The sequence below is a fragment of the Loxodonta africana genome, chromosome 1, assembly GCF_030014295.1.
Source record: "Loxodonta africana isolate mLoxAfr1 chromosome 1, mLoxAfr1.hap2, whole genome shotgun sequence".
In the NCBI taxonomy this organism is placed as follows: Eukaryota; Metazoa; Chordata; class Mammalia; order Proboscidea; family Elephantidae; genus Loxodonta; species Loxodonta africana.
The window spans coordinates 15,482,710-15,508,931 of NC_087342.1; the positions used below are offsets into that span (position 1 = coordinate 15,482,710).

Below are 26,222 nucleotides of genomic sequence, written 5' to 3' on the forward strand. Positions count from 1 at the left end.
AGTTGAGCACTTAACCATTTGTGCCTCCCAGGGTCTCCTACGGAGTGAGATTTCCAACTTTGCGGGTGATAATAAGAAGCTAAGTTGATGGGAATAGACCATAAGAAGGTCAATACAAGTTGAATGAAAAGGGGCGAGTGATTCAGGCAAATTACAGAGTAAAACATTTGTGAGGATTTAACATTTTCTCTATGCCTAAATACTGGGGAAGACCCAGAAAATGGGAGGAGCCAACAGAGAGCTGTCTGAGGATAGGGCCCAAGGTGGCTGCTTAGCCAAGTTTGTCGGGTCAGTTTTTGGCAGCAAAACACTGGATTGGGTAAATTTCGTCTCGCAGGAAAGTCTTGGGCTTCTTTTTTAAAAGAGCTGAAGCCTTCCTATTTCTCAATGCTTCCTACCCTTTCTAAATTTTTCAGCTCCTTTTCTGATTTCCCTTATGGCTGTGTCTTTAGAGTAGACAATTGTTAGAACAGAAATGTAGCCAAGGTATTTCTCAAAGAGATCATCATATCCCAACACTAATTAACTCAGGAGAGTGAGGGAGATACAGGCCACTGGAGCCAAGCGAGGAACTGAGCAGACCAGGAGCTGAGATGGAGCTAGTTGAGAGAAAGGCAAAAGCAAAATAGGTTGATTGAAAGCTGAACGCCCTGTAGGTTCATCATTCATTCATTTGGTGCAGGCCCTAGTTTCTTCCCTGAACAAATTCTTTCCAGACTTCTTTACCCAGTGGAGTTAAATCACTTGGTGAAGGTTTTTCTTTTCACAGCCTTGTCTCTATATTAGCAAACTAACCCATGTCCCATGCTAAGTGATAGATAGGCCAGAGAAAAATATATGGGCCTGGGGGTTGTCATCAGGGTCACATTACCCAGTAAGTGGTAATTTGTCCCTGTCAGGGACTGTAAATTTGAAAAGAGGCTTTGATTCTGTGGAGTGGTGCTGTGGAGTTAGGAGAGAGAAAGAAGCCAGCCATCCCTAGACACAGAATTTTTGATGTGGTGAAAAATGTGAAATTGTTCACTATAGATGACCTGGAGCCCTGGTGGCACAGAGGTTAAGAGCTCGGCTGCTAACCAAAAGGTCTGCAGTTTATAACCACCAGCTGCTATGGGGCAGTTCTACTCTGTACTGTAAGGACACTTTGAGTCAGAATTAACTCCACGGCAATGGGTTTGGGTTTTTTTGGTTTTTTTTTGTATGGATGATTTGGCAAGCAAGATAAGCACTGTGCTTACTTTGCATATTGGATAATCTGCTCCTGGTTGTTGTGAAGCTCTTCATGCAAAAGGGTTTACTTGGAAGGTGGTCGGGACTTGACCAGACTGAGAAGAGGGTCAAGGGCATTTCAGGGCATTGGGGTATAGGGTCGCTATGAGTCGGAATCAACTCAACGGCACTGGGTCCTGGGTTGGGGACCAGGGAAAGAGGCTGGAGAGGACAGAGCTAACCCACAAAGTCAGTGAGTAAACTGGCTGACTGAGTTCATGGAACAGAAACACGTGAGCTAAGGCTGGAAAGCGAGTTGGTTCACCAGCAGTTAAGGTAAGCTTCAGGTCTGAAAACAAAGATTTTCCTTTGAAATAAATGAGCCCTGCTGTGTGCCAGCCTTGTACCCCTAAAAAAAGGTAGAGAGGAGAAATGCAATGAAAGAAAGTTCCCTGAGGAAACAGAAAATACCCAGGAAAGAAACTCCAGGAAAACATTAAGAACACACAAATCAGACTAATTACAGGCTCTGGACACCAGTGATATGGGGGAACAGGAAGGGAAAGCCAGACACAGGCAATAAAGAGCATTTAGACCCAGGGGAGGGCAGCCTGAGGAACGAGTCTAGTCTGTTGAGTAGCCCCTACAATGCTCTTTCTTTTGGCACAGCTCTGTCAATTTACAGTGTCACACAAACTTGGGCTTCTCAGCATGTTGGCACCAGGTGGTGAGAGTGAAGGAAAGTAGGAAAGGGGGAAGAGAAGAATATAGAATCCTGGACATATTTCGCATTCAGTTTAGATTCAAATTCCCAAGATACCAGACCCCGGAGCCTCACCCTTCCAACTAAAACTCTTCAGCCTTACTCTGCTCCTTCTCTCCAGGACCCCTAACACTTCCCTTGACACTTTGCGGATTCCTGGCCTTGGGACACCTCTGGGATCTTCTGCTGCAGACAGACCCACAGGACCTTATAGCCTCAGTTTCATGGGAACAAAACAAAAACATAAAACAGAAATGAAGGCAAACTCTTCCTTTCATGCTTGTCACCTTAGTTTTATTGTAATTTCCCTTAAGTTGCAGGCAAGGAAATTGACTAAAAAATTGTGGTTTTGGCTATTTGTAATATCATACCTGGTAGAGGGCTTGCATCCACACTAATCTACAACCAAAAGATAATTAAGCCACTTTAAAAAAAAAAAAAGGGCAAAAGACTTGAAAAGACGCTTCACAGAAGTAGCTATACAAATATCCAATAAAAAAAAAACAAAACCCCGTTGCCGTAGAGTTGATTCTGACTCATAGCGACCCTATAGGGCAGAGTAGGACTGTCCCATAGAGTTTCCAAGGAGCACTGGTGGATTCGAACTGCCAACCTTTTGGTTAGCAGCTGTAGGTCTTAACCACTATGCCACCAGGGTTTTCAAATAGCCAATAAGCACATGAAAATGTACTCAACATCATTAGTCACTGGGGAAATACAACGTAAAACCATAATAAGATATCACTCATCCCCACTAGCCTGGCAACGATGAAATAGACTGACAGCACCAAATGATGGCAAGGCTGTAGAGCAACTAGAACTTCCCTATGTTGCTTTTGGGGATGTGAAATATGATCATTGCTTTGAAGAACTCTCTTGGACAGCTTCATATAAAGTTAAAATCTACCCTGGGGTCCTGCAATTCCACTCCCACATAAACAAAAACCTATGTCCACAGAAAGACACATACAAGGGCTTTCACAGAAGCCTTATTCGTAATAGCCAAACACTGGAAACAAGCCAGAAGCCCATCAGTGGGAGAATGGATAAACAAATTACAGTAGATATGTGTAATGGAACACTACTCAGCAGTAACGAGGAATGAGCTACTGATACACACGACAACGTGGGTGAGTCTTAAATACAGCATGTTGAACAGAAGAAGCCAGACATAAAACAATGCATTCTGTATAATTTCATTTGTATGAAATCCAAAACAGGCAAAACAAAGTTCTGTGGTAATAGAAGTCAGAAAGTGGTTGCCTGCAAGGCAGGGGTCAGCAGTAGATTGACAAGGGACATAAGTGGACTTCTGGGGTGATGGAAAAGTTCTATATTTCATTGTGGGTGGTGGTTACACAGGTGTATAAAATTGTCAAAACTCAGAACTGAACACTTAAAACCTGTGTACTTTATACTTCATTTTAAAAAATACAGGAAGGAAGTATGTTTTTATAGGACTAGTCCTATAAAGACGAATTACTGTTACTTCTCTTATTCTCCTCAGTTTGCCTCCTTTCTCTAAGTTAGAGAATGAAGTACTTTCAAAAGATGTGGCCACAACAAAAGCCTGTTTTTCCTGCCAACCCACTGGCTCCCAGATCCCCCAGGGACTCTCCACAATAAGTAGATATTGGCTGTTTCGGCTGAGCTCAGTGGATCCCTACGAGCTGACCTGAGAGGATATGGGGGCATGAGGTGGGAACCCAGGCCACTGAGGGTGCTCTTTTTACAGTTCTCCCACTTCTGCTTCAAAGATAGATGCTACACTTTCATCTGTTTATGCTGTGCTTGGAGAAAGTTCTTACTGTTCAACAAAAAATGGAGTCTTGTGCTGCAGACAGCAGCCCCTTGTGAAGTACAGCTTGTCTTTCCCGTCCCAGCCTGAATGGCCCCCACACAGGACCTAAGAATGCCAGCTCCCAGCTGCCTCAGGCTGGTCTTCTCCTACCCTTCATCCCCTGGTGCTCCTGGAGCAGCAGTGTTGGGTAACTGGGAAGGCCGTCTGACATGCCAGCCGGGATGAGATCTGGCATCATGATAATCCATAAGCTAGGGCTCTGGGATGTGTGTATCGGCTGCCCCAGCCACTCTGTAGCCACGTGACCTCTTCTTGAAGAGGATGGCCACGCCCATGCTATCATCCACCTTCACAGGCTTATTGTCAGGGTAGCATGAGATAACAGATCTGAAAACTACACGAGTTTTAATTTTGAACAAGATACCAGATGGAATCATTATCCGGTTTGTAAGTACTTCTGAGTTCCCACTCTGGATGACTGCAGATTGAAAGGCAGTCTCTCTTTGCAGTGAACTGAGAGTAGACTGGGGGAGGTTATGTGAATTAAGATGTAGAGCAACGAACACAGCAAATTCATCTTAGGGCACTGTTTCCATTCTTTCCATGCTTCGGTCATCACGAGAATCAATAATGCCTTTCAATAGATTATGATCTGCTGGGATTTCTAGAGGTATGCTATCCATTTACACCCTGTTCAATCACCATTCCCAGGCATCGGCCTTCGTGATAAAGAGAGAATCCTGTGCAATAGAACATGGGAACGGGACTCACATCCCTGGGTAGAGAAAAGAGTTAAGCACTCGACTACTAACCATAAAGTTGGCAGTTCAGACTCACCTAGAGGTGCCTCAGAAGAAAGGCCTGGCAGGCTACTTATGGAGGTCACAGCCTTGATGCCTTTATGGAGCACAGTTCCATTCTGCACATACGGGGTCTCCATGAGTCAGAATCGACTCAGCCGCAACTGGTTTGGGTTAGGGCTGATGTCTACTGGCACTTGAATTGATTGTGTTCAAGACTAACTGATTAGCCATTCACCAGGCTTCTCTAGCCCTCAGTTTCTCCCTCTTGAAAAGAGACTAGATATTTCGTTTCTGAGGACCTGTTCAATTATGAAATGCCTTGAGAGCAATAGTTGCAGGATGGTGCACAGAGTCTTTGCAGTCAGTAGAAGAGCTAGCAGGATGAACTTAGGGCAAATCACGCATTGTCCAAGTAAGGATCAGCTTCCTCTTCTATAGGATGAACTTGCCTGCCTTTCTGGGGATCAAATAGGATGGAGTGTGCAAAATTGTATAAAATGTAATTCTTCATAGAAAGGTCTGCTGTTGTTCCTTTGCTGGTGCTATAGAAATCGGAATACATGGAGAGAGCTTTAAAGCCATGACTAAGTGTGTGCATGGCAGTGTTGCTTAAATATGGCATAAGGGTCAGAGACAGAAAATAGAGACCGATCGGAGGGGCAGGTTAGTTAGAAAGGCTTGGAGTCAGTGAGGTTCCACATTGCAGTCACCCATGAGTCCCGGGGGCCTGTATTGATGGTCCTTCCCTCACAGGTGACAGCAGAGCTTGATGCCTGGAATGAGGACTTGCTCCGGCAGATGAATGACTTCAACACAGAGGATCTCACCCTGGCGGAGCAGCGGCTGCAGCGCCACACAGAGAGGAAGCTAGCCATGAACAACATGACCTTTGAGGTCATCCAGCAGGGCCAGGATCTGCACCAGTATATCATGGAGGTCCAGGCCTCAGGTAGGAGATGGGACCTCTGTCATTCTCCTGGCTGGGGAGGTGATGGGAATGAGAATAGCAGCTTGCCTGTAACGAGCATTTCCACTCTGTGAATTTACTTTATTCCTACAGGAGAAAGAGATTTTTTACTCCCGTTTTAAAGAAAATGAAAGGGAAGCCATGAGAGCTAAAATCACTTGTCCAATATTGGTTGGGTAGGCTCCATGTTGTAAAGATGGGAATAGGACCAGCGTCTCCTGGTGCTGCAGAGAGAATGGGAGACCCAGTGATGGACATTTGCACAAATTATAAGGATGGTGGCCTGGGAGAACAAGCCAGGTTGGCACCAGTAGCAGACATTCACGGGAACAGTATTCAAATATGCAGATGTGTCTCCCCCCTCCCCCGCCCACAGCTTCCCCCACCAAGTCCTACCCTCCTTGTCTCCAGTTCATTCCTCTCAAAGTCCTGTTTTTTATCACTAGTCTGTGGGTAAGTATAAGAAATGCTGATAAAAATTTATGGCAAGGTCATATAATTTTATAACCTCTCAAAAAATATGGTTGAGTTACTCGGTTTTGACTCCTTTTCCTGCTTGGGATTCATTCAATATCTGGCCAACATATATTTGAGCCATTACCGTTATACCTGCCACTCACCTTGGAGACCCCCAAGTCCAACTGAAGCTAGAGACTGTTGCAGAGCCCAGGAGAGCTAGAAACCAGGCCTCCTGTCACCCATACCACACTCATTGCCCTCCCACCCTGATTTTACCCTAAGTACAGGTTCCCTCTCCTCCAGGACAAGGCAGACAGGGTCTTAGGCCATCAACTCCCTAAAACTCTGTTGGTCCATGTCACTGTTGATCATGAAGGATATTTAGAATCATAAGATCATCAGGTGGACCTTAGCAATCATACCAAACTTTAGGGTAGTATGTTTCTTTTGAGGACCTCAAAGGATTCAAAGGAACTTAACTTCTAAGTGGAGAAACAATTAGGAGTGACAGCCTAGGTGTTTCTGTTCACTTTTGTCAGCATCATCTTTCCTTGAGTTTTTGTGTTCTGAACATGCTACAGGCACCTCTGAGACACAGGTTTGCTTCTGGCTGCACAGACTGTGCACTGCACAGCCCCAAGAAGGACCATCCACACTGCAGTCTATCTGGGGATCTTTTTAAAATGACAATGCTCGGTCCCCACCTCCAGATATTCCAATTTCACTGGTCTGGATAAGACTTGGGCATCAGCAAAATGCTTTTTAGGTGATTAAGACAGCATGGCCAGGGCCGAGAACCACTGCTTTTCATCACGATAATCACAGGAGCTGACATCTATGGCATGATATAGGACAATGACTAGATCAGGCGTTGTCCCCAGACGGCAGCGTCAGCATCACCTGAGAACTTGTTAGAAATGCAAACTCTAGGGCTCACCCTGGACCTACCACATCAGAATCTCTTGGGGTGGAGCCCAGAAATCCGTGTTTCTGTAAGCTCTCCAGGTCATTCTGATGCACCTTGCTACTCAAACTGGTCCCTGGACCAGCAGCACCAGCATCACTTGGGAGCTGGTTAGAAATGCAGAATCCCAGACTTGTGAATATGAATCTGCATTTTATCAAAATTTCCAGGTGATTCATGTGTACATTCAAGTTGGAGAAGCAGTGATCTTGGATACGCCCTGTACCTTTTCAAGGCCTTACTAGGGAAGTGAGCTTGGACAGTGATCCTTTCTCTATGATTGAGACCCTGATGTGTTCACGGTTTAGCCCTACAGCTTGTCCTCATGATGCTCATGATAGCTGGCTATCGAGCTAAGGCTGGGAGTCGTGAGAGGATGCAGACATGGTACCAAGTAGAGAGGCTGGGACAGAGAAGCTATGCAGGGATGCTCAGTCTCATCCCTCGGAATGGATGTGTCTAACGGGAAAGAGCCTCTCCGCCCGGAGACCTGCAGCACTTAGTACCTCAGTGCTGGCGTGACCTTGGACAAGCCAGCCTCTGTCCCAAACGCCATGTATCCATGGTATCAGAAAGACTGCTGGGAGCTGGCAGCCCCTGAGAACTGCTTGTAACTGTGGGTTGGCTGTGCTTGGCGACCACATTAACCATGAGGGCTGAGTGGGTGAAAACACCCTCCCGGCAGATGGGCTGTCTACCCCCACATCATCCTGTTTAGAGATGAGCTTCGTCAAGAGAAGGTTGATTGGCCCCTTCAGCCCTCTCTGCTGAGACTAGCTGTTCCCTTGTTCCTGCCACAGCTACTGGCATAGCCCACGAGGCTTCAGAAGGAATGGACCCAGCCAGGGGTTTCAGGGAATCCACTGCCTGTCTATGGCTGAATGCCTGGTTCTGCAGAAGAGGCATCTCATCCCTGGAGTGGAAGTGGGAGGACAGAATCACACCAGAGCTGGAGGCGGGTGGAGGGGGAAGAGCACAGGGTGGGCGTTGCCTCCAGGTGGCTGAGGAATACAGGACTTCTGAGATGCTGATTGAGACCATAAATGGCTTGGGCATTTGTAATGTATAGCTAGTAACACACTCAGATTAAAGGTAAAATAAGCTGTTGTCTTCATAAGACTATGTTGGCATCTCCTGTATAAAGGGGAGTGAAGGGTAGAGGGGGTTAGAAGCTGACCGAATGGACACGAAAAGAGAGAGTGGAGGGAAGGAACGTGCTGTCTCATTAGGGGGGGAGTAATTAGTATATAGCAAGGTGTTTATAAATTTTTGTATGAGAGTCCGACTTGATTTGTAAACTTTCACTTAAACCACAATAAAAACTAAAAAAAAAAAAAAATAATCTGTTGTTTTAGAGAAAGGACAGTTGGCAAAATTACGGGTTTGGTTGGTATTTAGCTCTCCATGTTTAATTAAGGACTTATGCTTTGATTTTACAATAGTAAATGGAAGTTACTTATTTTCAAGTGTAGGGTTTAAGACATTAAACCAGGTTCTCCTAAATCCTTCTGGTCTGCCAACAACTCTGGAGCAAAAGCCTCTGCTTAAATGAATTCCAGCCTTAGAAGTAGAAGGCAAAATAGGAACAATTTCTTAATTTGTTCATGTTCTTTCCTCATTATGGAATTATCTATTTGAGCCTTAACTTGGGAGGTGATAGGTTTTGCTGGTAGGAGCCAAGTTATGGAAAACCAAAAAAACCAAACCCAGTGCCGTCGAGTCGATTCCGACTCATGGCGACCCTATAGGACAGAGTAGAACTGCCCCACAGAGCTTCCAAGGAGCTCCTGGCGGATTCAAACTGCGAACCCTTTGGTTAGCAGCCGTAGCACTTAACCGCTCTGCCACCAGGGTTTCCCTATGGAAAACAGCCTGGCTGAATTCAAGGTCCAGCTGCACCACCAACAAGCAGTCTGACTTTGGAAGTCGCTTTTGTCTTTAGACCTTAGATTCTTTATCTGTCCAGTGTTATGGATGGGCCTTGATTGCTAAAGTTCACTGCGGTTCTCGCTGTCCATGCTGTAGCCTAACCATCCTCATTGGTTATGTGATAGGTCTTTTTTTCATTGAAATCTGACCTTGTGACTGTTACTCTTGACTTGAGGAGCAAGAGCTGCGTATCCTGTGGTCGTATTGCTTTTGTGGTTTAATCGAAGCATCAAGTTCTCTCTCTATGCAAAGTTTTTAAGTGAAAAATCTTTGGAGTCTGTAGCACTGAGGGTTAAAATTGACTGTGCCTGGGAAGAACCCAGCCTAAGCGTTTGAAAATAAATAAATTCTAAAAATAAATTGTTTTTTTCATTGGGCTTAGAGGGTAAGAGTACTGAGACTCTAGAGGCTCTCTGCCTGGGTCCTGGTGACACCGCTTACTAACTGGGTGTCCTTGAACATGTTACCCAACCTCTCTAAGCCTCCCTTTCTCTGAAAGTGTGATTTTAAGAATGTCTACCATGTAGCCATCGTGAGGTTGGAGAGGGCTAATACGCCTAAAGAGCACGGTAAGGGCTCAATAAAGCTTGACTACTCTTCCATTTTATACTGGTATTCTGGCACATACCACATTCCTTCAGGGTGATTTGCGTTCCTGTAGCTTCTCCAGCAGCATGAAAGCAGGGAGTTTTTCTTCCCCCTCTTTACAGTCCCAGCATCTGGCAGAATGGTTCCGTCTCACACATGGCAAGTTCTCAGTAATGTTTGCTTAATTAATCGAGAATGAACATCAGTGTGGGTGGTGCAGATGTAGGTAAAAATAATAGAACACAAATAGGTTTACTCATGCCATACAAGGAAAGCAAAGGTTTGTGTTTTTCCAAAATGAAAGCCATTCTGGGGTTAATAGGAGTGTTAAGAGGAGTGTGGAACTGGTAGGAGCTAAGGGGTGGGGAAGTGAGCCTTGATGTAGCACGCTGGTTCTCAATCTGGTTATTTATTTAGAATCTCCTGGGAAACGTCTTTAAAATACCAATGTCTGCCCACCCCGCTCTTCAGAGATTCATATTTAATGGGTCTAGAATGGGCCCAGATTTCTTAAACTTCTCAGGTGATGCTGATACACCGTCGGAGTTGAGAACGGTGATCTAAAAACCCGATTAAAGGGCTTTGTCATTTCTGAACTGAGTGTGGTATAGAGGGGGTGACAGAGAAAGAGGCATGGGGAGGGGACAAGAGAAAAGATGTTCTCCGTCTGAGACAGACATACTCTTTTAAGAAGACACAAAGAGTTAAAAACATGTTACAAATATGGGCAGCAGAGCCAGGAATACCTAAATCTTACCCTAGACCACAGCTACCCCTCTCCTGGAGAAAGTTAAGTACCCCTGGGCCTGGCGACAAAAGAAAACAAGCAACTTTTTATTATTATCTGTCTGGCCTTGAGTCCTAAATAAACTCCAAAGCAGAGCCCTCTGGCAACTGAGTGTAGCTTAAGGAACGCCACTGTCTCTCAGGTTCCTGGCCATTGTACCATCTTAACAAGTGATTCAGAATCTTGTCTGCATGTTGGGATCATCCTGGGAGCTGTAAGAATTACTGATGCCTGGTGGCTCTGTGTTTAAGAGCTATGGCTGCTAATCAAAAGGTCGGCAGGTCGAATCGCCAGGTGCTCCTTGGACACCCTATAGGGGCAGTTCTACTCCTATAGAGTTGCTATTAGTCACAATAGACTTGACAGCAGTGGGTTTGTTTTTTTTGGTGGGGGGGGGTGTCTCACCCACAGAGGTTATGACATTATTGGTCTAGGGTGTAGTCAGAACATGGCGAATTTTAAGAACTCTCCAGATGAATCTAATACAGTAAAGCCGGAAAAAACCAGAACCTATGTAAGGCAGAAACCTGTCAGAGAAGGAAAACTCAAATATTTTCCACTAAAACAAGCAATAGAAAAGTGGTAAGACTTCACCCTGTCAAAGGCGAAAAACTGGAGAGACCTGGGAAAAAAAGGCAGTGGTGTCAAGTTCCAGCCCTCACAGGTGTCGCTGAATGAGCCGGAGCTGAGAGCATTGGTCCTTTAGCATCCAAACCAACTGAGTTTCTAATGATAAATATTGAGTGAACACAGAAACACCTGTCAGTAAGATTGTATGTTTACATCATGTACAAGCCATCCAATAAACCTATCAGTAATCAATAATGAGTAGGTTATTTCCCTAAGGGAAAGAAAATGTGGGAAAATGAATATTTCCTGAGCCAATAAATGCGGGGGACTTCATTTACCCTTTCGCTTAATCCTCACAACGTCCCTGAGAAATAGTTGGCGATTCTCATTTCAACAGGGAAATAAATTCAGGCTCAGAGAGGGTAAACAGCCCAGCGTCTCACAGTTAATAGTTTGCCAAGAGTGGATTCAAATGAGTCTCTCCTTCCCCACAGTCCACATGTACTTCCCACCATAGCACATGATCTCAGCTCCTCCCTAAAGAGGCTTGTTTGTTCATTTAATAGGTGTTTATTGGGTGACTCGATGCAGAGATGAATCAGACAGACATGGCCCTGGTTGTAGGGAGCCCACGGTCCCATGAGAACACAGACTAGTTAGCAATCAGCCAGCCTCAGAGGAAGTGTTATGGTGGGGGTGAGGATGGGCACAGAGCACTGTGGGAGCACACAGAAAGAAACCTCAATACAGCTTTTTTAAGAGGCCGGCAAACTGTTTCGTTAACATACGATTTACTACTTGATCGAAAGAGCAAACGTGCCTTTGAATATTTCTCGCAGCCTCTGAGGAGGAAGAGAGTTCAGTTTACGATTAGGTTGAAAGCAGTAATGTCAACACAGGCAAACGCTACTTCCTGTTAACTGATGGATACTTACTGGTTGGTGGGTTTTACCTGGGCGCCTGTCAGCGTGTTTGGGGGCAGTGGGAGAGAGAGGAGAGTTTCCGTTTTTCTAGATGGGGCTGGAGTAGGTCTTCAAGCCCTTCGCATTCACTCCGTGCTTGTCACAGTGTGTTGCTGAGGAAGGCTGAGTGCAGGAGGCATCTTCCTCACCCGTTGTATTTCCTGTGTTCATCTCACATAAAACAGTACCAAGTGAGACAGATCAGGCTGAATGGCTGTCTTGGGGCAGGCTAGGAGCCTGTTCTCGGTGATGCCCCAAGCAGGGGGCTGGCCTCCTTGATGAGTTACCAGGCTTGGAAAACCCATTTACATGCAGTTTGGTAGAGGTGAGCCATGAGCCTCACATAGGAAGACACTTTGCCCCAACCCAGCATACTAAACACCAGAGACGCATGCAGAATGGAAACGAACCGGAATAAATCCACGTTGTGGCTGGAAGCAGGAAAGAGTTTCCACTTCTGCAGATGGATTTTAAATTACATTTCCAGAAAATAAACATAGAGGTCAAGGGTCATTCCCCTGTGCTGCGTACCGCAAAGGTGGACGTTTTTGTATTTCTTATTTTGTATTTTAATCAAGAAGACGTTCTACACCTCATCCTGTTGGTAATTGAAAATAGCAACTAGAGGGAGTTGACTGCCAAAAGAACAAGCCGTTCTTTTCTCTGTCTCCCACAGACATTTCAGGAGCCGGGACTTGAAATTATGAAACTTACAGAAAAAATAAACATGAAAAAATACTGAAATTATTACCCTATAACACCAGAAAAAAACTTTTCCCACTCTACCATATTGTCCTTACATAAAACGCTATTTTTGCCTCCAGAAATGCATTTTCTTGAGCATGAACAGACTTTCCTCATACTCCCCCGACTACATGCTGCCAGTACGTTGGTGGTGGTGGCAGTGGTGCTGCTGAGTTTCTGATGGTGTGAGTCAGGGTAATGGGGAAGTCTCCCAAAGGAGATTTATTTTTTAGGTGCCCATTAATCGAGATTGGTGGGATCCTTTTAGTTTGGTCCCCATGGAAGTGTACCACCCTTTGCTGACTTATTTGCTGGGCTGTCAAGTCTGAACCCCATTGTTGATTGGGTCCCTATTTGACAGCGTCCCAGGCAAGGTGCAAGCATCAGAACCACAGCTGTATTGGGTCATAAATTATAGGATGAAGAGCAGGGGAAGGATTTGGACAGAGCTAAGAAGCTGCAGTACAGGTAGCCACTGACTTAGGATGCACTGGAGTTACAACAAACCACACATTTACGACCGTCATTCTTTTTTGTTTGTGTACATCTTATTGTTAGTAATATGTCTGGTGGCGTAGCGGTTAAGTGCTATGGCTGTTAACTAAAAGGTCAGCAGTTTGAATCCACCAGGCGCTCCTTGGAGACTCTATGGAGCAGTTCTACCCTGTCCTGTAGGGTTGCTGTGAGTCAGAATCGACTTGACGGCAACAGGTTTGGAAACCCTGGTGGCATAGTGGTTAAGAGCTGTGGCTGCTAACCAGAAGGTCGGCAGTTTGAATCCACCAGGCGTTCCTTGGAAACCCTATGGGGCGCTTCTACTCTGTCCTGTAGGGTTGTTATGAGTTGGAATCGACTCAACCGCAGTGGGTTTTTTTGGTAGGGTCGCTATGAGTCAGAATGGACTCAACAGCGGCGGGTTTTACGGTTTTCAACATTGCAGTGCATAATTTGCTGATGTTATTATTCTCAAGCCAATCCCGAAGACAAGTAAAGATTGGATTTATAAAGATACTAATATTAAAAGGCAATAATAATGAAAACTAAAAAAAAAGGAGAAGTATTTGACTTATATCAGGACTGTACTTAGATCAGAACTGACTTACAACGGGGTCAATGGAACATAAGCTTGTCATAAGTGGGGGACTACCTGTACTACCTGGCTTTTAATTGTTTACTTTTTTTTTTTTAAATCAGGAATTGAATTAATCTGTGAGAAAGACATTGATCTAGCAGCCCAGGTGCAAGAGCTATTGGAATTTCTCCATGAGAAGCAGCAGGAATTGGAGCTGAATGCGGAGCAGACCCATAAGCGGCTAGAGCAGTGCCTCCAACTGCGGCACCTCCAGGCAGAGGTCAAACAGGTGAGCCTAGCCCTTCCATCTTCAGCCTGGGTTTCCCAGCCTTCTGAGTTGGGCATGGGGTCAGTTTCTGGTAGGGCCTGAGGCGTACAGAGCCACAGGTACCTCCCTTTATATAAGCAGAACTTAGAAAACAGGTAGGTTATAGACTTGGTTGTATTGGTTTCAGAAGGCTAAACAGTTATTACAAATAGACCCAGTGGTACAGTGGCTCAGGCTACAAAACGTTGTTTCTCTGTCTCATAACCATCTGAGGAGTGCATTCCAGACTTTTCCAAAGTTTTCCTCATCATTGAATCTATGCTTTTTCTATCTTTAATCCTGGCACACTGTCCATGAGAAATACTAATCCTTCCTCAAGAAACATATTTGGGCTTTATCTTCAGGATTGATTCATTTGGGGCACCTGTGTGCCTAGTGTGGTGCCTGACACATAATTGATAGTCAATAAGTAGTAGCAATTACCAGCATTATTTTCAGTGTGTGTGTGGATCTTACAATAAAACTTTCTTTCCATGTTAAAGCTGATTTAAAAAAGAAAAAAAGCATTCTTGTTTGCGTAAGACTTTATACTAGACGTTTTGTCAAGGGACATACCCAGATCTTTGAGCATTTGACCACCAGGAACAGACATACAGTGACCAATGGGATATTTTAAAAATATTGTGTATTGATTAAGTGATAATTATGATTAACATAATAGGGATTTCATATTTAGAAAAAGTGGGGTTGAAGAAGTAAAAATATACAGTTCCATTTAATGAGTGCTATGTGCCATTTACTCACATCTCAATCAATCCTCACAACTACTCTCTGAAACAGATGTTATTCCTATTTTACAGACAAGGCAGCACTGAAGCTTAGGTTATCAGACAACGGTCACACTGAAAAAAGAATACAGCACCGCTGTCCACAGGTTCAGGAGGCTTTCCCGGCAGGGCAGATACCTATCACTTCAGGGGTTACTCCTTTCTGCTCCACGTTCTCCCAGCAAACCCATTCCCCTGCTTCCACTAGGGAGAGCCCCGCCTAAAATATCCCAAGCAGAGAAGCACCCTCCTCTTTTAAGCCATTTTCTCTGAGGTACACTGTGGCCGCTGGAGCCTTTGGGTTTGACTTCAGCCTCATGATTTAGCACCGAGAACAAAAATGTCATTTTTTAAATTTAATTATTGCTTGTTCCTGTATATTCAGGGAAGCCCTGGTGGCGCAGTGATTAAGAGCTCAGCTGTTAACCAGAAGGTCGGCGGTTCAAATCCACCAGCTGCTCCTTGGAACCCTTATGGGGCAGTTCTACTCTGTCGTATAGGGTCGCTATGAGTCAGAACTGACTAGATGGCAACGGGTTTGGTTGGTTTTTTTATATTCAGGGTATCTCTCATTAATGCCTCTGTCTATTTATTGTATTGTTATGTATCGTAATGGGAAAATTATCCTCTCCCACTCCCTTCCTCTTCCAGTCAGTCCTTAGCCAGAGCCCACACACGCTATGCTAAAAATCTGTATTCGATGAAATCACTGAGCCCCAAGCAAGGCCAGATCGCGCTGCTGCCATACAGGTTGTTTTAGCATTGGGATCACACCTGAATCTCTGGAGAGACATGTTATTCACTGGGACGTGGTGGGAATTCTAGCAGGCCCAGAGCAGTAATGATGGTAAGAAAAAACAGACTGTCTTTTCGTATAAGAAGTGCTTTCACATTTATGATGTCATTTTAAGAGTAAAACGAGCCCATAGGGGAAAGTAGTGTTATGCTTATTTTACAAATGAGGAAAGTGAGGCACCATAAGGATTAATGCTCCCCAGGGCTTCTTGACTAATTAGCTGAAGCTTGAGCCTAGGCCTCCTAAATCTAAAGCCTTACAAGTTGCCTCTACTGGGCCCCACTCCCATCCTGGGATTTCAGGAGAAATAGGAAGAAGGCCTCCGGCAGGGCACAGTCTGCGATTTTCCTGACTTTCTCAGCAGCACCATGACCTAGGCTTGTTGGAGTGTGGCACCTATCTGATAGGCCAGCTGGGGTTCCAGTAGCTTGTCTGAGTCTCTTCTGCTGTTCATACTTGGTTATTTCTGCCAGTGGAAGATGGCAGGAATGATAATCTAAACAAAACAGATCACGGGAAAATCCTTCCTATATGACTTAAAACATACAGTTTTGCTTTTGTTCCTGGTTATGTACCGTGTTTTTATGCAAATAACGCACACCTGCGTTTGTTTGCCAGCCTTGCCTTTCCCTCATGAGGATCCTCACAAGTGCTACCATGCCAATCCTCTTCCACACGTTGCTGTAAGAAAAGTAAGCATAGCGTGCTTATAAAAATACCTCGAGGCAGGGAGGTCACTGACAGCAAACAAACGCAGAAGGTGCGTGTTATTTGCATAAAAATACAGTATTTATTTAGCTCCAGCCTCAGTAGTAGAGTCATCTCCCAAATTATGTTTTTCTTGGCTGATACTAAAGGGAAATGAATTTTTATTCTCTAAGTACACATTCTTCGTGGGAGGAGCGCTGGGAAGATAGGCAATCTGTTCAACAGGGAAGTAGAAAATCCATATCTGAATAATCCAAGGTTGACTAATATCTATACATATTTCCATTCAGTATTTCATGAGTTGGAGGACAATAAAATAATTTTTCTGTGTAGATGGGAAAATTCCTTCTCCCCACCATGGTGAGAATGACACAGTGGAATTGTAGCTCAAGATTGTATGGATTGTTTGAGTCAGACTCTTTAGGAAACCAATGAAGGCCTTTGCGAAGGGCAGCAGTCCTTTGAGATACCAAGGGACTGCTGTTTGGTCAGCCACCATGCCTCGTTAGATAGACTTGTTTCCTTTGTCAGTGTTGGCCTCCTTCTTTGGGGAGTTGTCTGATCCGGTTTCAGAGAAGGCATTTCTATTTGATGGAAATTGGTGGAGCAGGAAATATTGATTTGGAAGCTGTTGACACTTCAAAAGAGGTAGTTAATTTAGATGTCAGTATTGATCAGTGGGGCTAAATTTAGACACCAGCTTGAGAGTTTCCCTTTAGAATATACTCTCAAAAAAAAGAAAAAAAGGGAGGGAACAACTTAACTGAAATGCCATTAATGAGGACAGAAAGGGAAAGGAGAATAATGTGGTTATTATACCGCCCTCTCTTTTGAGCTCATAGATTAAAGGTTTAGATTTGACCGTGTGGCTACCATAACCATAAATGAAGTTACGCCACAATTACATTAAACCGAAGATTTAAAGATTGAGAAAGCCACAGAAATTATAAACTATTCAGAATAATGAAATTGATTAATGCAACTGATTTTCTAAGGGATTTCATAGAATTTTGTATCAAAGATAAATGGCCCAAACACCTCTGTAAAAATGGTCGACCTTGAAGGGAAGTCGTTCTCTGGATTAAGTCTGTGGTTCAGGCCTCTAGACCACACAGATTTCCCTTTCTTCTAGAAAAATTGTTCTCTAGACCCCGCAGAATGCTCTGATTGCTCTCCAGAGAAATGAACACCCTGGTAAAGATGACCTCAAATCTACTTCAGAAACACTTGAAAAACCTACTTAATGGGCATAAAATTAAGTAACTTCCCATATGGATTTATACAGAGCAGTGCATTTAGCAGAAAATAGGCCCAAATGAATTTTTATAAGATGTTGAGGCTCTAAGCTAACTCAGCCATGACCCATTGCTGTTGAGTTGATTCTGACTCATAGCAACCCTACAGGGCAGAGTAGAACTGCCCCCATAGGGTTTCCAAGGCTGTAAGTCTTTACAGAAGCAGACTGCCACATCTTTCTCCTATGGAGGAACTGGTGGGTTCGAATCACCAACCTTTCAGTGAGCAGCCGAGCGCTTAACCACTGTGCCACCAGGGCTCTAAGCTGTGGGAAAGAAATCATACTTATTTGTCTACTAAAGACATTGTCTAAATTTGCCCCGTTGGAACAAATGCTGGCCAAAATTTGCATATAATGGACAATTCAAAACAAAGGAGAAAATACTATCTTGTCCTCATACTCCTGTCAAGAATACTGTGTTAAGTTTATTCACTGTACATAAAAGTTAGAAAGGAGTTGGAGTAAAATCTGAAAGAGGGGCAATCAAAGGGACAAGTACCATCTTTTTGTTTCAAAATGGTTGTAATTAAGAGGATGTATGGCCACAGTTTAAAAAACTATGAAGGATGAACATGTACAATCTCACAAATTGTAGAGCTCTAGAACTAAGGGAAGCTGGAAATTTGGCAGGCTCCCCGCTACCATCTGAGAAGCAGACGATTTTTCCTATGGCCTGAGTTTCAAAAACAACTCTGCCTTATGATAAGTCATCTACAACAGCAGGCCTTAGAGAAAAGCGCCTTGGCCGCAACCTAATAACTTTATTGTAGGTCTGACCTAGAGTACACAACCATATACAGGTGGCTTCACCAACCTACATGGTTACAGGGTCTGGCTTACCTAGCTTAGACGGCCTTGTCATTTGTAGGCATCCATGTCCAGTTACTGAAATCTAGCCTTCTTCTGACTTGGAGTTATCTGAGCTCGCGTGGCCAAAGGAAGGTATAGATCTCAATCATCACCTTCCCTTCTCAGCTCACACTGAGCTGAATTTCTGGCTTAGCTCCTAAATTCCAAAAGGACAATACTCTTTCAGTCCTTCATTTCTCCAAAACTAACTTTTTCTGGTGTCCTATGATACCAGAAGGGGCACTCTTAGAATTTTGAAAGAAGGGTGGAATGTTAGATTTAGAAATAACCTTTAAAGATCATCTAACCTATTAAGAAAACTGTTGTCTAAGATATCAACATTTTATGATTTGCAAAATACTTTCATGTTATTTTATCTGTATCCTATGACTTAAACAAGGAAAGTATTCCCATTTTAAAGATGAGAAAACTGAGCCTTAGAGATTTTAAATGATGTTTCCAAGGTTACACAGCTCGAGATTAGTAGAACCAACATTGTCTCATTTTTATTACCCACACATATTTGGATGCTCACAGAAGAATAACCAGTTTTATGAACCAGAAAAGTAAAGGACCCCAGTAAAAGTAAATTATACCAACAAGAGTTATCATTGGTTAGAGTACAAAGAAAGATGATAACGAATTAGCATACCTGTATCATATCAGGGGTACCAATAAGCTTATATAAATACTGTAATAAAAATGGAATCTTATAATTCTTTCTCTTCTCATCGGGAGAGGTATAAATAAAGAATCACAGCTTTCCTCCAAAACTAAAAATCACTCACCACTGCCAACATCATTATTATCAGGCTTTATATTTTACAGCATATTGCATCAACCCTGTAGTACAGAAAGGGAAGGAACTATTATCCTTATTTTACAGATGGAAAAAAAAAAACAATTGAGGTTCAGAAGGGTTAAGTGATTTTACCAGTTAAGTAACGAGGCCAGTTGTTCTGACTTCATATTTTGTGCTCTTTCTACACTATCTCAGTCTTGTTCCCAGGACTGACTCATCCATAGAGATCAGTCCTACCCCTGGATATAAACCCTGGATATAAACCCTGGATATAAATTGCCATGCATTTTCATCTTCCTAAAATCAGACTGTCCCACTTTAGAGTCCTGGAATGCCCTCAGAAAACAGCATGACCTAATGAGGAAAGTGGGGACTGAGCACATGATGTTTCCAAATGGAAAAGTTGGTAAAATGGGGATTTCTGCCATCTTAGTTACAACGAGTGTTCCTAGTTGGCTGAAAATAGAAAAACATTCTAGCAAGAATCAGGAAGCCCAAGGGAGTCAATTGTCCCATAGGCATCAATTCGTGATGCACACGGAGAAGTTGTTTCTCTGACACCCTCAAACGAATCTCTGAACCAAGAAAAACGCAGTTAATCATGGCAGAAGGACTTACATAATTCAGAAATAAACACCGTGAGTTCCATTCTCCAAAGAGATGAAGCATTTGGGCGTGTAATCTGTGTATGCGTGCACCCATACTTACAGGCAACTTTTCCAAATCCTGGTCACCGTTAGCCAGCCATCCACAGCACACCAGTGGCATCAGGAATTTCACACATACACTCTGAGCCGTTATTTCCTGCAGCTAATTGCTTTACAGACTAGCAGCTCATTCACAATCTGCCAGACTGGCCGTGAATTAACACCTCAATCCAAACAGCCTGGCTTCAGTGGGATTTGTGCCCCAATGTTATCCATGCACAATATGGTATCAGTCATTTTCTGCCCAGGAAGGAAATTTGAGAGACGCCTTTGAGGGTTATGGAGTAGGAGAGAGGGCTTAGTGTTTTCTAATTGGGCAACAGGAAGAAGTGGTGAGGAGAAAAAAAAGAACCTGAAGGCAGGTTTGAAACAGATTGTGGTATCTTCGCCTTTGCCTGAGGTAACAGATGGATGGTATTTACTGATCTTGAAATTTCAGAAGAATTTTTATTTCCTCTCCAAGCAAACTCTCACATTCACCAATAAAAAAAAAAAATCTGACAATTTTCTGGTGATCAGACACAAGGTAAATTTTCAGAGCCTGAATCTTCTAGTTTAATTATCTGCAATGACTCTATCAGCTGACGATTTCCCCATCTCCTGTACTGTCTAGCCAGTGTCAGTTATTTCTCCTTCTATTCTAAGATTCCCTTGTTGGCTTTCCATTTCCCCAGTACTCATTCAGGTCACCTAGATATTGCGTTCAGCCTAGTCATAGCTTCTAAATAATTTAAGTCAGTAATAACTCACTCATCTGTCTGGAGCAAGGGAGAGTGAAGAAAGCCAAAGACACAAGAGAAAGATTAGTCCGAAGGACTAATGGACCACAACTACCATAGCCTCCACCAGACTGAGTCCAGCCCAACTAGATGGTACCCAGCTACCACCACCAACTGCTCTGACAGAGATCACAATAGAGGGTCCTGGACAGAGCTGGAGAAAATTTAGAACAAAATACTAACAAAAAAAAGACCAAACTTACTGGTCTGACAGATACTGGAGAAGCAGGGAGAGTACGGCCCCCCGATACTCTTTTAATTAGGTATTGAAGTCATTCCTGAGGTTTACCCTTCAGCCAAAGGTTAGACAGGCCCATAAACCAAACAATAATACACGTACCTCAACCATGGATTTATGAGACTAAACGGGCACAGCAGCCCAGGGACAAGGACAAGAAGGCAGGAGGGAACAGGAAAGCTGGAGAAATGGAAATGGGGAACCCAAGGTCGAGAAGGGAAGAGTGTTGATACACTGCAGGGTGGGCAACCAATGTCACAAAATAATATGTGTTTTAATTGTTTAATGAAAACCTAATTTGCTCTGTAAACCATCTAAAACACAATAAAAATAATAACTCAATCTCCCTTTTTCTGATGATCCAGTGTGTGGATTATTGATGCGATCTAGCTTATTTTCTTTCTCCTTCCTCCTTGCTTTGAGTTGTTTACTTACCAAAACTCAAATCTATCTACTTTTGGCTGTTTTTCAAGGCATTTGAGGTTGGACTCACTGCTTAGCTGTACTTGGGTATTTTCCATAGACAGTCGTTCACTCTCTCAAAAATGTTACTGGATGCCCATCATACAAGGTGCTGTGCTAGGCACTGTAAGAGATTAAAATATGACTAATATATTGCCCCAGGAGCGCTGGTGGTATAGTGGTTAAGAGCTCAGCTGCTAATTAAAAGGTTGGCAGTTCAAAGCCACCGGCTGCTCCTTGGAAACCCTATGGGACAGTTCTACCTGTCCTGTAGGGATTCAACTGTACCTAACAACATCAAGAACATGTTGCCCCAGCCTTTCAGTAGTTTACGTTCTAAGGGGGGACATGAAACTTCAATAAAAATGACTAAACAAAGCAGTCTGTGGTGAGTGCCTCAAAGGTGCTACGTAGAAAATGGTATGGGTGTCTTAGATGAGGAAGAAATCGTTTTAAGTGGAGTGCTTAGTCATAGAAGATTTTAAGACATTGATATTTGAACTAGGCCTTAAAAAAAAAAAAAAAGAATCCCAACAGACAGAATGTATTTATTTATACCATTCTACGTTCCAGAAAGAACTTCAGCACGTTACATACAATACAGTCAGATAAAGTGGTGTTTAACTTAAGTGGTTGAGGAAATTGGAACAGAGTGGTGATGAGGTTAGGAAAGATACTCTGAAGCTGGGAATGAGCTTGGTACACAAAGTAAGTACCTTATGATACAAGATGCCAGGCACAGTTGGGCAGATGACCATTTTAATTATCCAGACCCTCTCTGTCTTCTCTCCAACTGTGGACAAAAGGCAGTGAGCTCGCAGACCAAAGTAGCCATCAGACAAGGCAACAACTCTAGGGAAGCTGTGGAAGGCTATTCACCTGTGTGCTTGTCCTAACTCCCCAGGTCCTGGGATGGATCCGCAATGGGGAGTCAATGCTCAGCGCCAGCCTGGTCAATGCCAGCTCTTTGTCCGAAGCAGAGCAACTGCAGCGGGAGCACGAGCAGTTCCAACTGGCCATCGAGGTAACACCCAAATCTGGCTGCACTCTCCTCCCCCTTTCTGCTCTGCACCTCCTGCGGGATGATCCCCTGAGATGTCAGTGCTCCTTCAGGTAGTGAAGCCTTCACCCTCTTCAGTGAGATGTGCCAGCCACCTCCCTATTACCAGGAATTGACAGAGACAAAAATCACCCCAAGGAGGCCTAGTTTTAGGAGACAAGTATTCACATCACAAATGATAAATGTGAATATTCTCCTCTATGTTATACATAGGTGCCTTTAATGTGTAAGGCTCCTGACACATTGAGTGAGTTTTGACAGACGATGAACTGTGTACAACGTGAGAAATGTAAAAGGTTAGAAGCCACCTGCAGTTGAAGATCACTCAGAATTGAGGATGAACAAGTACAAAAGTCGTTCGTAAATGAGGATTTTATTTTTAAACGTTTGGTTTACATGTCACTTCTAGGTAGTATTGTCAGACCTTGCCTTTGAACAATGACAATTAGAATTGGAGCAAATTGCCCCAGATAGTTTGCCTCACTGGAAACAGTTTTTCAGTAGTGGTGGTGGAAGTCATCTTGAAAGGAAAAGTTATTAACAGAAGTAGCTCACTAACTGGGACTTCTCTTAAAGCCTATTTTAACATAAAATTCCACTTACAAAAATCTAATACAAATATTTTCTTACTTTAAATAATGTCTTTAATTATCTTTTCCACTAGAACATTCTCCTTCCCAAAGAGATTTGAGCTGATTAGTTTGGAGAGGTGTTGGGGAAAGGCTTGGAAGTGGGACGTGGGAGCTATATTCAAAATAAGTTCAGTCCCAGTGGGAAAAGAGATGAAAGAGTGAGAAATTCAAAGACACTCCTTACCTGTGGTTCAGTAAAACTCGGCCCACTTCTGAGTGTTTAAGAAATGTGAAGGTGTTATAGTAAGAAATGGTTGCTAATGAGAATTTACCACAACAATGGTGGGGAAATAATAAAATTTCAACTGAATCTGCCTACAAGTTTGTCTTTAAGTATGGTAATCCAATTGATTAATAGCCATGTTTAAACCAGTATTGATTGAATTCAGCCATTTGATTTTCCAGAAACCATCTCGTATGTGATGTTATGATGAATAATATGTTTCTGTGAGATGCTTGATATCGTCTTAGGAACCATTGCTAGTGTTAGAAGTCCTGCCTGGCATCTGAGATCTAACATGGATGCACACACAATATATGCAAACCGTTTTCTAAGGAGAAATATTTCTAAGGAGAGTTGCCGTATCATCATCAGTTATCTCTACTGCAGTTTACTGACACACACAAATCTGACAGTGTTAGGGTCTCTTCCCTGTAGAGGATAAGTCAGGATCAGAACTACAGTCATGAATCAGGCACACAGTGGTCAAGGTCCTAAAGAGAGGTTTAAGCAACAGTGAAGAGAATGAAGGGTGAACAATCAAGAATAGAGACATGACAAGAAGCACTAAGGGTTGCTGGGCAGAGAGAAGATAGCTCTTGGCCATATCTCCTCTTTATTCACCTTAAGGGTGAAAGTCTACCTATTTCTGTCAAGATAGTTAAATTTACAGTCTCTTAATCAAATGATGGGCAAGTAAAATCAAGTGTCGTGACACACTTGAGCATCTCAATATGCTGGTGGGAAATGGTAAATTCATTAGCTGTTGTTGCTGTGTGCCATCGAGTCTATTCTGACTCACAGTGAGCCTATAGGACAGAGTAGCTGCTCCATAGGGTTTCCTAGGCTGTAATCTTTAAGGGAAGGAGCCCTGGTGGCACAGTTGTTAAGCACTCGGCTGCTAGCCAAAAGGTCAACAGTTCAAACCCACCAGCCACTCTGCAGGAGAAAGATGCAGCAGTCTGCTCCCATAAAGATTACAGCCTTGGAAACTCTCTGGGATAGTTCTACTCTGTCCAATAGGGTCACTAAGAGTTGGAATCGACTTGATGACAACGGGTTTAATCTTCATGAAGAAAGATTGCCAGGTCTTTTCTTCTACGGAGTGGCTGGTGGGTTTGAACCACTGGCCTTTCAATTAGCAGCCGAACGCTTGAGCGTTGCATCACCAGTGATCCTTAATGCGTTAGCAGTGCTATTGAGATGACTAAATTCCACATGACTGCATACACAGTATGTATTAGCTTGTGCTAGGTAGGTGCTGTTCCTTCTGACGGAATAGAGACTCACTAAGCATATACATCTTGTAATCAGTTCTGGAGTTCTGTATGGGTATAACGGGATCAAATCTTTTGGAATTAATTTCAAGATATAGGCCCTTCTAGTGTCTGTGGTTTCAAGAGAACATGGCAGAGCAGTTGGATTTCTGGAAGGTATTGAGAACAGAAGGTAGGCAGGGTCTATAGCATGGATAGAATAATGAAGAGAATAGAACCAGGATTTCAACATGAGCTCTTTCTCTGAGTAGCCTTCACTCTAATTGTGTCAGTTTAGACCAGGTTCTACGTCAGAGGGAAAATAGACCAGGAAGGCTCCAAGCAACTGACAGGAAGCGTAAATAGTCTGATTTGTCTTAATCTATTTTGGTGGTGTTAAAAACTTGAGGCCCGTACAATGATTTTTGATGGGAAAAGTAATTTGACTTATTGGCCCCTAGAAAGAACCCTAGGCTCCTGAAGGTAAAATCAAATAGCGATAGATAGAATGCCTGTATAATTTGTTTCTCACACTGAGAAACGTCTAAGAGTGAAGGAGGGAATTATTAATAACTAAGCCAGGAAAATAGACATACAGTGGGCCTGGAACATGGGAACACTGGATGACTGCTCACCCTAGTTTGAGTGGCCTCATGAGGTTGAAAGTTTTGGTCTCCCCAAGGAAGGTCTCAGATATCTTAGCTAAAATAGCCTTGGCTTCAGGAAGCTCCTCTAGAGCCATTTAGAATGGAAAAGGGTACATTACACCCAGAAGAAGTGTGGTTTTGTGAAGCAAACCTAGACAATTATTTAGTAATATTTAAGATATTGTGACTGGTATGTCTTCAGGCTCAATTTTATAATCTACTTTTATTTGGATTTTTCCTATTTTAACATAGGCATTTTTAAACATAGGCATTGTGTCAGAAAAAAGTAGTTAAAACTGGATGATAAATTCAGTTGATTTGGTTCAGTTTCTTCTGTGTACTACTACTAAATATTAATATTTTTCATAATCCATGTCTTAAAGATATGGTACTCAGTAGAGTTACATACTTGGGAGTAGAAATAAATGCAAAATGATGACTTAAGCTTAGCAAAGCAGATGATGACATATGGCTAACACTTTATCCTTTTGGAAATTAAGAGGGGGAGGCATTCCTAGACTATTAGATGATAATGGCATTAGGAATTAGGAAGAGGATTTATTACTAAGGTAGTGAGATGGAATTGGTTTATGCAGCCTAAATGATATGAAAATTAAAGCTACACCTCCACACTCACAGGAAAAGGCATAATAGCACATATATGCTAATAGTGTATGGTGAGCCCTGGTGGCACAGTGGTTAACCATTGGGCTGCCAACCAAAAGGGTCAGCAGTTCTAATCCACCAGCCTCTCCTTGGAAACCCTGTGGGGCCGTTCTCATCTATTCTTTGGGGTCAGTATGAGTTGGCACCAGCGATAGAAATGGAAGACTACAGTGGGGAAAGTATTTTAGAGAAGGATAGATGAGGTCATGCTAACACAGCTAACACCAAGGGCAGATTCAGGAAAGGGAAGGGAAGCCAGGAGGCAGTTGATCAACTGGGAAAAATCAGGGTGTGTAGGCTACAGTTTGGAATGAGCAGGAAGGGCAAACGTGGTGACACAGTAAGTGCTGAATGTATTAGCTCTTGGGAATTGTCCCTGTACTGCTGCCC

The 26,222-nt window shown here is 43.3% G+C and overlaps 1 protein-coding gene across 3 annotated transcripts in view; it reads left to right on the forward strand.

Annotated features, from left to right (window-relative positions):
• KALRN (kalirin RhoGEF kinase) overlaps positions 1-26,222 on the forward strand; it is a 769,081-nt gene that overhangs the window by 442,149 nt on the left and 300,710 nt on the right. For all 3 annotated transcript variants that reach the window (XM_064291948.1, XM_064291977.1, XM_064292015.1), the window contains exons 14-16: positions 5,330-5,525; positions 13,741-13,907; positions 22,256-22,375. In XM_064291948.1, the coding sequence (XP_064148018.1) occupies positions 5,330-5,525; positions 13,741-13,907; positions 22,256-22,375 (483 nt within the window). The remainder of the gene's footprint in view (positions 1-5,329; positions 5,526-13,740; positions 13,908-22,255; positions 22,376-26,222) is intronic.